The sequence below is a fragment of the Pristiophorus japonicus genome, chromosome 5 (assembly GCF_044704955.1).
Source record: "Pristiophorus japonicus isolate sPriJap1 chromosome 5, sPriJap1.hap1, whole genome shotgun sequence".
Classification (NCBI taxonomy): domain Eukaryota; kingdom Metazoa; phylum Chordata; class Chondrichthyes; family Pristiophoridae; genus Pristiophorus; species Pristiophorus japonicus.
In genome coordinates, this window is record NC_091981.1 from 296,073,690 (window position 1) to 296,090,639 (window position 16,950).

General features: G+C 50.0%; 1 protein-coding gene across 2 annotated transcripts in view; it reads right to left on the bottom strand.

The window, feature by feature from the left end:
• Nucleotides 1–16,950, bottom strand: part of bop1 (BOP1 ribosomal biogenesis factor) — a 179,306-nt gene that overhangs the window by 14,045 nt on the left and 148,311 nt on the right. For both annotated transcript variants that reach the window (XM_070881893.1, XM_070881892.1), the window contains 6 exons: nucleotides 14,194–14,295; nucleotides 13,208–13,420; nucleotides 9,549–9,710; nucleotides 8,912–8,992; nucleotides 4,139–4,208; nucleotides 1,867–1,999 (listed from right to left, as the gene is read on the bottom strand). In XM_070881893.1, coding sequence (XP_070737994.1) covers nucleotides 1,867–1,999; nucleotides 4,139–4,208; nucleotides 8,912–8,992; nucleotides 9,549–9,710; nucleotides 13,208–13,420; nucleotides 14,194–14,295 — 761 coding nt within the window. The remainder of the gene's footprint in view (nucleotides 1–1,866; nucleotides 2,000–4,138; nucleotides 4,209–8,911; nucleotides 8,993–9,548; nucleotides 9,711–13,207; nucleotides 13,421–14,193; nucleotides 14,296–16,950) is intronic.

A 16,950-nucleotide genomic window follows, 5' to 3' on the forward strand; every position in this document is an offset into this window, starting at 1 on the left:
AAGCTAATGTCCTTCCTAACTATTGCATTAATCTCCTCTTTAACCAGCAATGCTACCCCACCTCCTTTTCCTTTTATTCTATCCTTCCTGAATGTTGAATACCCTTGGATGTTGAGTTCCCAGCCCTGATCATCCTGGAGCCACGTCTCCGTAATCCCAATCACATCATATCTGTTAACATCTATTTGCACAGTTAATTCAGCCACCTTATTACGGATACTCCTTGCATTAAGACACAAAGCCTTCAGGCTTGTTTTTTTAACACCCTTTGTCCTTTTAGAATTATGATGTAGTGTGGCCCTTTTTGTTTCTTGCCTTTGTTTACTCGGCCTTCCACTATTGCTTTTTACCTTTCTACCATCTGTTTCTGACTCCATATTACTTCGCCCTGTCTCGCTGTATAGGTTCCCATCCCCCTGCCATATTAGTTTAAACACTCCCAAACTGCATTAGATAATGTTACTCCCAGGACATCAGTTCCAGTTCTGCCCAAGTGCAGACCGTCCCTTTTGTACAGGTCCCACTTCCCCCAGAACTGGTTCCAATGTCCCAGGAATTTGAATCCCTCCCTCTTGCACCACTGCTCAAGCCACGTATTTATTCTAACTATCCTGCTCCCTCTACTCTGATTAGCACGTGGCACTGGTAGCAATCCAGAGATTGCTACCTTTGAGGTCCTACTTTTTAATTTAACTCTTGGCTCCCTAAATTCAGCTTGTAGGACCTCTTCCCGCTTCTTACCTATATTGTTGGTACCTACATGTACCACGACAACTGGCTGTTCACCCTCCCTCTCCAGAAAAGCCCCAATCTGTTCAATCTTTCCCGAAAGCTGTAATCTCTCAGTTCTGCTACCATCCTGGTCAATCTTTTTTGCCCTTTCTCCAGTGCTTATTTATCCTTTATGTAGTATGGAGACTAGACTGTGCATAGAACTCTAACTGTGGCATGACCACAGTTCATTACTTTTCAATTCCATACCTCAAGAAATAAATCCCTGTGCTTTATTAGCATTTGTATTTGCTTTGCAGACCTGCAATGCAACTTTTAATGATTTGGTCACCTGTAACCCTAGATCCCTTTGCTTTTCTACCCCAGAGTAAACGACGAGAGTAATGCTCACTCTACACTGCCCCATCAAACACTCCCAGGGCAGGTATAGCACGGGTTAGATACAGAGTAAAGCTCCCTCTACACTGTCCCATCAAACACTCCCAGGGCAGGTACAGCACAGGGTTAGATACAGAGTAAAGCTCCCTCTACACTGTCCCGTCAAACACTCCCAGGGCAGGTACAGGGGGTTAGATACAGAGTAAAGCTCCCTCTACACTGTCCCATCAAACACTCCCAGGGCAGGTACAGCACGGGGTTAGATACAGAGTAAAGCTCCCTCTACACTGTCCCGTCAAACACTCCCAGGGCAGGTACAGGGGGTTAGATACAGAGTAAAGCTCCCTCTACACTGTCCCATCAAACACTCCCAGGGCAGGTACAGCACGGGTTAGATACAGAGTAAAGCTCGCTCTACACTGTCCCATCAAACACTCCCAGGGCAGGTACAGGGGGTTAGATAGAATAAAGCTCCCTCTACACTGTCCCATCAAACACTCCCAGGGCAGGTACAGGGGGTTAGATAGAATAAAGCTCCCTCTACACTGTCCCATCAAACACTCCCAGGGCAGGTTCCGCGCAGAGTAAAATTGCCCCATCAATGTGCATTGAACTTCATTCTCAGGCTGTTACCACATGGCAATTTTATTCCCCATATCTTTAACCCCTGCGATCTGAACCCACCCAGTAATATTTGTGCTATAACTCGCTGTAAATCAAATAGTTTAAGTGAGACCCAGGTGGCCGGGTACGTACACAGTCAACGCCACGAGACAGAGAGCAGGGTTTGGGTTCCAAGCGATGCCCCTCACTGTGCCTTCCACCTCGATGGTCCTCATGCAACGGGCTGTGCAGACTTCCCAAAACCGAACCGTGCAGTCATCCGAGCCTGTAGGCGAGGGTCAGAAAACCATTAGGCTGAGGAATCAGAATGGAGAAGCGACCAGCAATGCAAGAGACCACCCCTCTGCACTGCACAATGCAGTAACTTGTCCATGGGACAAGAGGCTCCACTTGGCTGTCCAACATTAAAGTTCTCATGAGACTGATCAAAGAGTGCTCCTGGTGCCTTGGCCAACATTTCTGCCTCAACCAAATGGATTAACTAGTCATTCAGTTTATTGGCGTTTGTGGGTCTAGCCGTGGCTCCATGGGCAGCACTCTCGCCTCAGAGTCAGAAGGTTGTGGGTTCAAGTCCCACTCCAGAGACTGGAGCACAAAAATCTAAGCTGACACTCCCAGTGCAATGCTGAGGGAGCGCTGCACTGTCAGAGGTGCCGTCTTTCAGATGAGACGATAAACTGAGGCCCTGTCTTCCCTCTCAGGAGGACATGAAAGATCCCATGGCACTATTTCAGAGAAGAGCAGGGTAGTTCTCCCCGGTGTCCTGGCCAATATTTATCCCTCAGCCAACATCACTAAAACAAATTATCTGATCATTTGTGGGAGTTTGCTGCGCAGAAATTCGTTGCCACATTTGCTTCATTACAACAGTGACTTCACTTCAAAAGTAGCTCCTTAGCTGTACAGCGTTTCGGAATGTCCCGAGGTCATGAAAGATGTTATAAAAATGCACGTCCTTTCATTCATGTGCGTCTACATAACAGTCACTGCACCAAAGTAACTCATTATAGATGAAGTGTTTTGTGGTGACCCATATATATAATATATATAAAATATATATATAAAAATGTTGCTTACATATTTTACAAGAATGTTGCCAAGACTGGAGAATTTTAGCTTTGCGGAAAGATTGGATAGGCTGGGTTTATTTTCTTTGGAACAGAGGAGGCTGAGGGGAGACCTGATTGAGGTGTATAAAATTATGAGGGGCCTGGATAGAGCGGATAGGAAGGACCTGTTTCCCTTGGCAGAGAAGTCAACAATAGGGGGCATAGATTTAAAGTAATTGGTAGAAGGATTAGAGGGGAGTTGGGGAGTACATTTTTCACCCAGAGGGTGGTGGGGGTCTGGAACTCAGTGCCTGAAAGGGTGGTAGAGGCAGAAACCCTCACCACATTTAAAAAGGACTTGAAGTGCAGTAACCTGCAGGGCTACGGACCAAGAGCTGGAAAGTGGGATTAGGCTGGGTAGATCTTTGTCGGCCGGCACGGACATGATGGGCCGAATGGCCTCCTTCCGTGCCGTAAACTTCGACAATGCTATATTGAGAATGGGACGGTGCCTGCTTTTCTCCATTAATTCAGAGCTTGCTAGTGAAACTGAACAAACAATGTCAGCAGGTCGTTAATCACATTCATTTAAATTTCACGGAGAGAAATTTCAGCTCTGAATTGAAAGCAAGGCGAGTATAAAGTGATCCCAGCCAGGCAGACAGAATTCCAGACTCGTATCACACTGTCTGTGCTTGCTGTGTGCTGTTTAGGTGTGACCCTGATGCCAGTCTCCCTCCTCTCACTGTCCTGAAACCCCCCCCCCCCACCACCACTCCTCACTGCAGGTGTGGGGCCAACCATAGGCAGCGCGCCACACCGCAGGCATCAGGGCACGGCGCCAGGCAGCGAACCACGGCGCCAGGCCGCGAGGCACCACGCCAGGCCGCGAGGCACCATGCCAATTGTTGGCACAGAAGCTAGTCGCATCCCACCCTGTACTGTGATGCGAGGAACAAAACCGGGGGCAAGGTGATGGAAATTACCCGAGTTTAAAACCCAAAGCTTACAGGAAAGGCCGAGTGGGAAATAAAATGATTGCAGAGTGAGCAAATGGCTCTTTGCTTTTGCATCATCATCATCTGATCTGCACTGTTGTACTCGGAGTCCTTTCCCCCAGCTAGACGCAGACACACACAACACTGAGGCGCTGTGAAATAACTCGATTACCTCAGTGCCCCGCAGGATGATTTCAGCGGCTGGAAAGCTGCTGCTCAGAGCGCGAGCAGCCACAGAAATGTTCCAGCTTCCCTTTTAGCACAGTTACTTCCCCCACACTTGTTGTTTTAAGAGCACTAACAATTCGAGACCGTCAAAAATGTAACATGGAGTGGAGGAGAGGAATGTGCCGTTACCTGATGCCAACCACTGCCCGCTGGGAGAGGCGCTGATACACCGCACCAAGTTAGTGTGCCCCGTGTAGACCTGTAAAACACAGAGGGGAGGGTGAAGGAAAAACAGGGACAGGTCAGTCGCACAGCCGGCTCTTAAACCTTCCAATGTCAACACTGAAACTGTCGATCTCATTACTCCCCCGGGGAAGCAGGAAGGGGGACCTACGACAACCCATCTGCTGAATAGATCCCACTTTTAGAATGGAGAAGCATCTTTAAAAGATCAAGAGACTGGTAGAGGGGGAAACAAAGACATTAACCCTTAGCTGTTTGGGTTTTATCCTCCATGGATTCAGCACAGGAGGACAGGACACTAGACTCTATTACAGTACTGAGGGAGCACCGCACTGTCGGAGGGGCAGTACTGAGGGAGCACCGCACTGTCGGAGGGGCAGTACTGAGGGAGCACCGCACTGTCGGAGGGGCAGTACTGAGGGAGCACCGCACTGTCGGAGGGGCAGTACTGAGGGAGCACCGCACTGTCGGAGGGGCAGTACTGAGGGAGCACCGCACTGTCGGAGGGGCAGTACTGAGGGAGCACCGCACTGTCGGAGGGGCAGTACTGAGGGAGCACCGCACTGTTGGAGGGACAGTACTGAGGGAGCACCGCACTGTCGGAGGGGCAATACTGAGGGAGCACCGCACTGTTGGAGGGACAGTACTGAGGGAGCACCGCACTGTCGGAGGGGCAATACTGAGGGAGCACCGCACTGTTGGAGGGACAGTACTGAGGGAGCACCGCACTGTCGGAGGGGCAATACTGAGGGAGCGCCGCACTGTCGGAGGGGCAGTACTGAGGGAGCACCGCACTGTGGGAGGGGCAATACTGAGGGAGCACCGCACTGTCGGAGGGGCAGTACTGAGGGAGCACCGCGCTGTGTAAGGGGCAATACTGAGGGAGCACCGCACTGTCGGAGGGGCAGTACTGAGGGAGCACCGCACTGTCGGAGGGGCAGTACTGAGGGAGCACCGCACTGTCGGAGGGGCAGTACTGAGGGAGCACCGCACTGTGGGAGGGGCAATACTGAGGGAGCACCGCACTGTCGGAGGGGCAGTACTGAGGGAGCACCGCACTGTGGGAGGGGCAATACTGAGGGAGCACCGCACTGTCGGAGGGGCAATACTGAGGGAGCACCGCACTGTGGGAGGGGCAATACTGAGGGAGCACCGCACTGTCGGAGGGGCAGTACTGAGGGAGCACCGCACTGTGGGAGGGGCAATACTGAGGGAGCACCGCACTGTCGGAGGGGCAATACTGAGGGAGCACCGCACTGTCGGAGGGGCAGTACTGAGGGAGCACCGCACTGTCGGAGGGGCAATACTGAGGGAGCACCGCACTGTCGGAGGGGCAATACTGAGGGAGCACCGCACTGTCGGAGGGGCAATACTGAGGGAGCACCGCACTGTCGGAGGGGCAATACTGAGGGAGCACCGCACTGTCGGAGGGGCAATACTGAGGGAGCGCCGCACTGTCGGAGGGGCAGTACTGAGGGAGCGCCGCACTGTCGGAGGGGCAGTACTGAGGGAGCACCGCACTGTCGGAGGGGCAGTACTGAGGGAGCACCGCACTGTCGGAGGGGCAGTACTGAGGGAGCGCCGCACTGTCGGAGGGGCAATACTGAGGGAGCACCGCACTGTCGGAGGGGCAATACTGAGGGAGCACCGCACTGTCGGAGGGGCAATACTGAGGGAGCGCCGCACTGTCGGAGGGCCAGTACTGAGGGAGCACCGCACTGTCGGAGGGGCAATACTGAGGGAGCACCGCACTGTCGGAGGGGCAATACTGAGGGAGCACCGCACTGTCGGAGGGCCAGTACTGAGGGAGCGCCGCACTGTCGGAGGGCCAGTACTGAGGGAGCGCCGCACTGTCGGAGGGCCAGTACTGAGGGAGCGCCGCACTGTCGGAGGGCCAGTACTGAGGGAGCGCCGCACTGTCGGAGGGCCAGTACTGAGGGAGCGCCGCACTGTCGGAGGGCCAGTACTGAGGGAGCGCCGCACTGTCGGAGGGACAGTACTGAGGGAATGCCGCACTATCGGAGGGGCAGTACTGAGGGAGTGCTGCGCTGTCGGAGGGGCAGTACCGAAGGAGAGCAGCACTGTTGGAGGGGCAGTACTGAGGGAGCGCCGCACTGTCGGAGGGGCAGTACTGAGGGAACGCCGCACTGTCGGAGGGGCAGTACCGAGGGAGCACTGCACTATCGGAGGGGCAGTACTGAGGTTGCACTGTCGGAGGGCCAGTACTAAGGGAGCGCCGCACTGTCGGAGGGACAGTACTGAGGGAATGCCGCACTATCGGAGGGGCAGTACTGAGGGAGTGCTGCGCTGTCGGAGGGGCAGTACCGAAGGAGAGCAGCACTGTTGGAGGGGCAGTACTGAGGGAGCGCTGCACTGTCGGAGTGGCAGTACTGAGGGAACGCTGCACTATCGGAGGGGCAGTACTGAGGGAGTGCTGCACTGTCGGAGAGGCAGTACCGAGGGAGAGCAGCACTGTTGGAGGGGCAGTACCGAGGGAGCGCTGCACTATCGGAGGGGCAGTACCGAGGGAGCACTGCACTATCGGAGGGGCAGTACTGAGGTTGCACTGTCGGAGGGCCAGTACTGAGGGAGCGCTGCACTGTCGGAGGGGCAATCCTGTCAGACTTGCTGTCTTTCGGATGAGACGTTAAACCGAGGTCCCATCTGCTCTCTCAGGTGGGAGTAAAAGATCCCATAGCCATTATTTCGAAGAAGAGCAGGGGAGTTATCCTCCGTGTCCTGGCCAATATTTATCCCTCAACCAACATCACTAAAAACAGATTATCTGGTCGTTGCCACATTGCTGTTTGTAGGAACTTGCTGTGTGCAATTTGGCTGCCGCGTTATCTACATTACAATAGTGACTCCATTTGAATAATACTTCATTGGCTGTGAAGCACTTTGGAACGTCCTGAGGTGGTGAGAGACGCTATAGAAATGCAAGTCTTTCTTTAACAGTACAGTGCTCGCATTCAGTTATGGGATGTCTGGCTAGGCGTGTAACTTACAAATCAAGAGAGGCAATTCTAAAACTCTTAGCTGCCTTGCAGAGACCACATCTCGAGGATTGCCTGCAGCTGGACTACATCTGGCGTGTCATGCAGTCGAGGTTCCCGCTATTTACAAAAGTTATTGGAGGGAGGGAGAGAAAAGTAGGGTTGCCAAATTAGCTCTGCAATGAAGGGGCTAGAGTGATGAGGAGAGGCCGCTGGCCATGGGACTACTGTCTCTTGAAAGAGGGAAGTTCGAGTGGGGTGTGGGTGGGCAGGCGGTTGGGGATTTGATGGCCATATTTAAGATTGAAAGACTTCAAGAATGCGCATTCAGGTGAGTTTTTCCAAAAGTCAAGATCATGGGGTCACAGTTTCAAATTATTAAGGGTACGTGTGCAATACAAATCTCTACGGACAGCAAATACGAGATTTTATTCTGACGTATACATGAACAGTCTGTACGAGGTTCAAGTAAATGCGAAGCAAGACTCCACAGGCGGTATGAAGAAGGTTCTGTCGAGGTGTGCACAAGACTCTACAGAGGGTATAATATTCTAACAGCAGCCGAGGGAACCATCGCCCACACCGTCACAGGATGTGCAGTGGTCGGCAATGAGCTTCCATCTCACCCAATCACGGACATCCATGCACACTACAGCCAGAGACCCACTGACCCATACAAAATCCTTACAGGGCTTGGCAGGGCAGATGCAGACAGGATGTTTCCCCTGGCTGGGGAGTCTAGAACCAGGGGTCACAGTCTCAGAATAAGGGGTCAGCCATTTAGGACTGAGGAGGAGAAATTTCTTCACTCAGAGGGTGGTGAATCTTTGGAATTCTCTACCCCAGAGGGCTGTGGAGGTTCAGTCGTTGAGTATATTCAAGGCAGAGATCAATGGATTTTTGGCTATTAAGGGAATCAAGGGATATGGGGACAGTGCAGGCAAGTGGAGTCGAGGTAGAACATCAGCCATGATCTCATTAAATGGCGGAGCAGGCTCGAGGGGCCAAATGACCGACTCTTGCTCCTATTTCTTACGGTCTTAAGACCCAGCTATATGTGGATAGTACTGGAAGGCACCCAACATTTGGTGGGTTGGCAGACACTGCAGAGATAGAGAGATAGAGATAGAGATATAGAGAGAGAGAGAGATAGAGATAGAGATAGAGAGAGAGAGAGAAATAGAGACAGAGACAGAGATAGAGAGAAAGAAAGAAAGAAAGAAAGGAGAAAGAAAGAAAGAGAGAGAAAGAAAGAAAGAAAGAAAGAGAGAAAGAAAGAAAGAAAGAGAGAGAAAGAAAGAAAGAAAGAGAGAGAAAGAAAGAAAGAAAGAAAGAGAAAGAAAGAGAGAGAGAGAGAGAGAGAGAGAGAGAGGGAGGAGGGGGAGTGGGAGAGGGAAAGAGAGAGAGAGAGAGAGAGAGAGAGAGGGGGGCAGAGAGAGGGGTGTGGGGGGAGGGAGAGGGGTGGGTTGGGGGAGAGAGAGAAAGAGAGAGAGAGGGGGGGGAAGAGGGCGAGAGGAGGAGAGAGAAAGGGGGTGGGGGGAGAGAGAGAGAGAGTGGGGGGGGGAAGAGAGAGAGGGAGCCGACGGCTGCCGGATCGTACTCTGCAACCATCGCTGCTGCATGCTCGCAATCGACGTTAAGCAAGTGCATACGCAGAAAAGCGTTTTACAGAGTGAATGTTTCAGTGCAAGGGCAAAGCGCTCCCCACAGGGATGGTGCTTACCAGTGCTTGAGTGGTTGGAAACGGCTGGAGATCCTTCGGTTTGGGAAGCTTTGGTATCAGGTCCTCTGGATCCACATTCACCTGGAGGAAAGCAACAAAGTAAATGAACCACTGCTGCAGCCCAGCAGAGCAAGTCTTGGACAAGCAACTCACAAACATTAATGATCCGCGCACAAAAAAAATTCCACAACAGATCTTCAGACAGTACTGAGGGACTGCCGTATTTCATAGGTCAGGTTAAACTGAAGCGTTGGCTGCCCTCTCAGGTGAATGTAAAAGATCTGACGGCAATATTTGAAGATGCTGGGAGCTCTCCCAAGTGTCCTGGCCAACATTCCTTAACAGCCACGAAAAATAGATGAACCCAATTGCACTTTGTGGGATCTTGCTGTGTGCCAATTGGCTGCCGTGTTTGCCTACATAGCAACAGTGACTCCACTTCAAAAGTAATTCATTGTATAAGAAATACTTTGGATATTTTGGAGAGGGATGAGAACGGGCTATATGTCACTGCGAGTCTTTGAAAACAACAGCCTGATCGTCAAAGCAAGGTGTGTATCCGAGCAGTGGCAGCTCGTTTCATTGCCTTCTCCCTGCCCCCTCTGGGCCCCCAAGAACAAAGCAAGACTGAACCTACCCTCATCTTCCTTTGTCGCGGACAGAGATAGAGATCGAGGCACCGTTCGAAGCGTTCGTGGATGAAGCGTGAAAATGCAGGCACGGCACGGAAAGATGCATGTTTCCGTGGCAGGAAGTTGAGTTTCCGTTCCTCGGGCTCCTGATGTTCCCAGGCCAGTTTCTGAAAACAACAAACATCAAGCAAGCTACATTAGGTCAGGTGGAATAAGGAAGAGAGCTAGTGACATGAAGGACAAACAGTCCTATTTCTGGGTCACTGCACACGTACAATTATCATAGAATCATAGAAATTTACAGCTCGGAAGGAGGCCATTTCGGTCCATGACGGCCAACAAAAAGCTATCCAGTCTAATCCCACACGACTGCGTTATCTAATCCGTCCTCAAACTATACTACTAAAATATAGTCACGGTTAAATTGTCTCACAAGATATTTATTAGTTAACTAACATGCGTTCGCCAATTATGTTGGCAAATAAGATTATTAAAGGATAGAGAGAAAGGGTAGGAAAGATAGATTTGCTATGGTTCACAAAATGATGGAGTAAGCTTAGTGGGCTGAATTACCTTTTCCGGCATGTTGAGATGCTTTTGTAACTAATTCCTGAATTAAAATTATTTTTTCTCACCTACTTTTAGGTTTTCCTGCTCCACACCCCATTCCCCAGCCCTCATAGATGCCACTCGAACCATTCTCTTCTCCATTTTCCCCCAGTTTGGTGAAAGGCCATATCCATAATCATGTACACAAGAACATAAGAAATAAGAGCAGGAGCTGGCCATTCGGCCCCTCGAGCCTGCTCCACCATTCAATGAGGTCATGGCTGATCTTCCACCTCAACTCCAGCTTCCTGCACCACCCCCCATGTCCCTTGATTCCCTCAATATCCAAAAAAAGGCACAACAAATTCATCCCTGATAACTTCATTCACCACAGCCAGAGATGCAGAGGACAGGAATGGTATTAGGAAGGACAAGCTATAAGGAATGACTTAGAAACATAGAAACATAGGCCCTTCTAGCCTGCACCGCCATTCAATGAGTTCATGGCTGAACATGCAACTTCAGTACCCCATTCTTGCTTTCTCGCCATACCCCTTGATCCCCCTAGTAGTAAGGACTACATCTAACTCCTTTTTGAATATATTTAGTGAATTGAATATATTTAGTGAATTGATCAGCTCGGGTTCCTCACCCTGAGAGAGAGGCACATTTCATTGGGGATCTTCTAGAGCAGGGGCATTTAACCTGTGGTTCCAAAAGCATGGATAGCAGTACAACCCTGGAAACTTAATTTCTGCTTCGATTTCTTGTTTGCTGCTTTGTCCTGTTTGAATTTTGTGGGCCTGGAGATTTGGAAAGGGCTCCCCTTACTGGTGTTGCCTGATAGGAGGATAAATCCTCAATCGAAACAAGATCTGTTAGCATCAGTAGCTTGAGTTATATGGTGTGAAAGGACCAAAGCTTGGCTATGGTAGATTGGAAAACTACATTAAAAGGTGTGACGGTAGATGAGCAATGGCTCGCATTTAGAGAATTACTACAGTATTTACAACAAACGTACATTCCTTTAAGGCATAAAAATCACAGGAAAAGTGGTCCAACTGTGGCTAAGAGAAGTTAAAGATAGGATGAGATCAAAGGAAAAGGCTTATAATGTTGCCAAAAAGAACAGTAACAGGGAAGATCTTGGAACTCAGTGAAGGAGGACCAAGAAATTGATAAAGAAAGGGAAAATAGAATGAGTAAACTAGCGAGAGACATAAAAACAGACTGTAAAAGTTTCCATAGGTATGTAAAAAGGAAAAGATTAGTGAAAGTAAATGTGGGTCCCTGACAGGCGGAGACAGGAGAAATAATACTGGGGAATAAGGAAATGGCAGAGAAATTAAACAAATTCTGTGTGTCTGTTTTCACAGAAGATGATGCATAAAACCTCCTGGAAATAGTGGCGAACCAAGGGTCTAGCGAGAATGAGAAACTGAAAGAAATTAGTATTAGTAATAAAATAGTACTGGAGAAATTAATGGGACTGAAAGCCAATAAATCCCCTGGACCTGATAATTTACATCCTAGGGTTTTGACAGAGGTGGCTATAGAGATAGTGAATGCATTGGTTGTCATCTTCCAAAATTCCATAGATTCTAGAACGGTTCCCGCAGATTGGAAGGTAGTTAATGTGACCCGACTATTTAAGAAAGGAGGGAGAGAGAAAACAAGGAACTACAGACCAGTTAGCCTGACATCAACTAGAATCTATTATTAAGGACGTGGTAATAGGGCACTTAGAATATAATAATAGGACTGGGCAGAGTCAACACGAATTTATGAACAGCTATTCACAATTTATATCAATGATTTGAATGAGGGGACCGAATGTAATATATCCAAGTTTGCTGATGATACAAAGCTAGGTGGGAATGTAAGTTGTGAGGAGGATGCAGAGAGACTTCAAGGGGATATAGTCAGGCAAAGTGAGTGGGCAAGAACATGGCAAATGGAATATAATGTGGAGAAACGTGAAGTTTTCCACTTTGGGAGGAAAAATAAAAAAGCAGAGTATATTTTAAGTGGTGAGAGATTGGGAAATGTTGGTGTTCAGAGGGACCTGGAATTAAATAGGGCCCTGGTGAGACCACACCTGTAGTACTGTGTACAGTTTTGGTCCCCTAAGGAAGGATATACTTGCCATAGAGGGAGTGCACCGAAGGTTCACCAGACTGATCCCTGGGATGGGGGGATTGTCTTATGAGGAGAGATTGAGTAGACTAGGCCTATATTCTCTAGAGTTTAGAAGAATGAGAGGTGATCTCACTGACGCATACAAAATCCTTATAAGGCTTGACAGTGTAGATGCAGGGAGGATGTTTCCCTCTGGCTGGGGAGTTCAGAACCAGGGGGCACAGTCTCAGGATAAGGGGTCGTCCATTTAGGACTAAGATGAGGAGAAATTTCTTCACTCAGAGGGTAGTGAATCCTTGGAATTTTCTACCCCAGAGGGGTATGCAGGCTGTTTCTTTGAGTATATTCAAGACAGAGATGATAGATTTTTGAATATTAAGGGAACCAAGGAATATTGCAGGAAAGTGGAGTTGAGGTAGAAGATCAGCCATGTCTTTGTTTCTTTTCTGCTCACTGGTTGTAGAGACACTGTTCCTCTTTCCTCAGGTAGGGACACATCCTCGGCCTACACACAAACCTTGATTAAGTCTGCTCGAAGTGTGCGAGACCAGCCAGGCTGGGGTGTGGGAGCTTTTGTGCTCCTGTGGGATAGGTGGGGGGGGGGGGGGGGAAAAGAGCACTATATATTCAAACCATCACCTCCCCACCGTCATCTCTTCATCTGCAGGTACTGCAAGTAGTGGAGAAGGCCTTATTGCTTCATGACTCAGGATTGAGGCGTGTAATGTCAGTGTGTACCTGCGCTGGAAAGGGACCTACTTTTGGGTCAGTGGGGTTTGCTGTGGAGAGATTTCTGGTCGATACTTGTGATGCTGAGGAGTCAACAGAATATCTCCGACTGGCCCTTGTATAATTGCTAGAAGCCACAGAGATTGACGGCTGTGGAAAAGCGAGCCATCAAACATTGCCATTAATGAGCCGAGGGCAGTGCACAGACTGGGTAGCCCATCCAGCAGAGGCACTACAGACTCCTCACCTCCTCCTCCGTTAACAGATACTCAGGCGGGGGGTTGTAAGACTCTTCATGCCCCGGGAGCTTCAGCTTCGGCGCAGGAACGTGCATTTTATGCCGACCCAGGATTGCGTTGGGATCTTCCCGTGCCCACAGATCATAGTACAGCGGTGTGTCGTCTCGCGGCTTGCGTGGTTTGATCCAGCCCATTTTTATGGCGTGGACCAGTTTCGATACCTGCAGGGTGGAAGAGAGTTAAAAAATAAAATCACAGTTAAAGCCTCAACTGTGTCAGCCGTGGCTCAGTGGGCAGCACTCTCGCCTCTCAGTCGGATGGTTGTAGGTTCAAGTCCCACCCCAGGGACACGAGCACAAAAAAAATATATAGTCCCGACACTCCAGTTCTGTCGGAGGTGTCGTCTTTCGGATGAGACGTTAAACCGAGGCCCCGCCTGCTCTATCAAGTGGAAGTAAAAGATCCCATGGCACTATTTCGAAGAAAAGCAAGGGAGTTATCCCCGGAGCCCTGGCCACTATTTATCCCTCATTCAACGTAACAAAAAAAAATTATCTGGTCATTATCACATTGCTATTTTTGGGAGCTTGCCGTACGCAAATTGGCTGCTGCGTTTCCCACATTGCAACAGTGGCTACATCCCAAAAGTACTTCATTGGCTGTAAATCACTTTGAGACATCCTGTGGTCGTGAAAGGTGCTATATAAATCCAAATCTTTCGTTCTTTTTCAACAGAAGGGAAGCATCGGCCAATGTTCTTTCCTGGTCATCAGTTCAGACACGCTCTCGCATTTAATCAGCTGGGTTCAAATTCTCAGCCTATGCCAAACCTCCGTTAAAAGTTGCTGGAGATAACTGAGGGGAGGAAAGGATCCTTCCTTGAAAAGGGAGTCACAGGTAGTCCCTCCACCATTCTATAGGTTGTGATGTGCCGAAACTGTAGCGAATGATTCATTAGTCGCGGCCTGGCTCAGGAATAATGGCTAGGTCTTACCTTCTCCTTCTCGATGAGCGATGGAATGAAGCTGCGTTTGTGAGCCGGATGGTTGGTCACAGGGTGAATCATTGTCTCGTGGGTAAAGAAATCAACGGAAGGCTAAACGAGGAGAAGAAAAGCGTTAGTTTCGGACTCGGTTCAAGCCACATGACCACGAGCACAGGTAAGTCTTGGAGCCAGTTGGACAGCAACATCTATGTGCTGACCTGCACCTCTGGCCCTGGAAAGACGTCCGTTTGCCACCAAGAGCTGATGCGCACAAGCTGAAATTCAATGCACGAAAGCAGAAAACAAATCAGATTCAGTAGGGAACAGGAGTAGGGAGTGCGCATCAGAGTGGGATTAGACTGGGTTGGATATTAAAGGGTACAGGGAGTGAGGGGGAGAGTGGGATTAGACTGGGTGGGATATTAAAGGGTGTGGGGAGTGAGGGGGAGAGTGGGATTAGACTGGGTGGGATATTAAAGGGTGCGGGGAATGAGGGGAGTGGGATTAGACTGGGTTGGATATTAAAGGGTACAGGGAGTGCGCAGCAGAGTGGGATTAGACTGGGTGGGATATTAAAGGGTACAGGGAATGAGGGGGAGAGTGGGATTAGACTGGGTGGGATATTAAAGGGTGCGGGGAATGAGGGGAGTGGGATTAGACTGGGTTGGATATTAAAGGGTACAGGGAGTGCGCAGCAGAGTGGGATTAGACTGGGTGGGATATTAAAGGGTGCGGGGAATGAGGGGAGTGGGATTAGACTGGGTGGGATATTAAAGGGTGTGGGGAGTGAGGAGAGTGGGATTAGACTGGGTGGGATATTAAAGGGTGTGGGGAGTGAGGAGAGTGGGATTAGACTGGGTAGGATATTTAAAGGGTGCGGGGAGAGTGGGATTAGACTGGGTGGGATATTAAAGGGTGTGGGGAGTGAGGGGAGAGTGGGATTAGACTGGGTGGGATATTAAAGGGTGCGGGGAGTGAGGGGAAGAGTGGGATTAGACTGGGTGGGATATTAAAGGGTGTGGGGAGTGAGGGGAGAGTGGAATTAGACTGGGTGGGATATTAAAGGGTGTGGGGAGTGAGGGGAGAGTGGGATTAGACTGGGTGGGATATTAAAGGGTGCGGGGAGTGAGGGGAAGAGTGGGATTAGACTGGGTGGGATATTAAAGGGTGTGGGGAGTGAGGGGAGAGTGGGATTAGACTGGGTGGGATATTAAAGGGTACGGGGAGTGAAGGGAGAGTGGGATTAGACTGGGTGGGATATTAAAGGGTGCGGGGAGTGAGGAGGAGAGTGGGATTAGACTGGGTGGGATATTAAAGGGTACGGGGAGTGAGGAGGAGAGTGGGATTAGACTGGGTGGGATATTAAAGGGTACGGGGAGTGAGGGGAGAGGGGGATTAGACTGGGTGGGATATTAAAGGGTGTGGGGAGTGTGGGGAGTGAGGAGAGTGGGATTAGACTGGGTAGGATATTTAAAGGGTGCGGGGAGTGAGGGGAGAGTGGGATTAGACTGGGTGGGATATTAAAGGGTGTGGGGAGTGAGGGGAGAGTGGGATTAGACTGGGTGGGATATTAAAGGGTGCGGGGAGTGAGGGGAGAGTGGGATTAGACTGGGTGGGATATTAAAGGGTGCGGGGAGTGAGGGGGAGAGTGGGATTAGACTGGGTGGGATATTAAAGGGTACGGGGAGTGAGGGGAGAGGGGGATTAGACTGGGTGGGATATTAAAGGGTGTGGTGAGTGAGGGGAGAGTGGGATTAGACTGGGTGGGATATTAAAGGGTGCGGGCAGTGAGGGGAGAGTGGGATTAGACCGAGTGGGATATTTAAAGGGTGTGGGGAGTGAGGGGGAGCGTGGGATTAGACTGGGTGGGATATTAAAGGGTGCGGGGAGTGAGGAGAGTGGGATTAGGCTAGGTGTGGGAAAATACACCAGCACGGGTTTAAAGGGTAAAAAGGCTGGAACATTTGATTTGGGGTATGGTAGCATAATTATGTTGGTTGACTTAGTAACCCAGAGGCTTGGACTCATGATCCAGAGACACCAGTTCAAATCCCACCACGTCAGCTGGGAAATTTAAATTCAAATAAAAAACGAGTACCAGTACTGGTGATCATGAAATTACCGGATTGTCATCTGGTTTAGGGAAGGAAACCTGCCGCCCTTACCCAGTCTGGGCCTATTGGTGACTCCAGACCCACAGCAATGCGGTTGACTCTTAACTGCCCTCCGAAATGGCCCAGCGAGATATGCAGTTGTATTCAATGCGGTGGTTCACCGCCACCTTCTGGAGTGCAATTGAGGGATGGACAATAAATGTCGGCCTTGCCGGCAACATCCACTGAATGAAGGTAAAGAAATTCTCATAGTCCATATACTGATCACTCAATATCACTCCCGGTGCAGATCGAAGGGGTTATATTTCAGCCGACACTGGGGAGGGGGCGGAAGGGGGAGGGGCAGAGGGGACAGAATTAGGTGGTGTAGTCTGTTGGCATGCTGACCCATCACCTGAAGCTGAAATCCAGCCCAGGCTGAAGGAATGAATGTCTCCACACTCTACCAGCTGGACTGTTTTAACCCTACTGCCAGTGGGCACAAATCCAAGCTCAGAGCTGCCCACATTGTTGAAGTGAGGCCGCCCACTTCGCTGGACCACAAGGCTGGCGGGTGTATGAGAGAGGAGCGTGTAACTGGTGCGGTTGGGAACGTTTCCTAGCCCGTGTTATACCTCACCCGGGAGTACTTAATGCAAACTCTGGCTCCAAA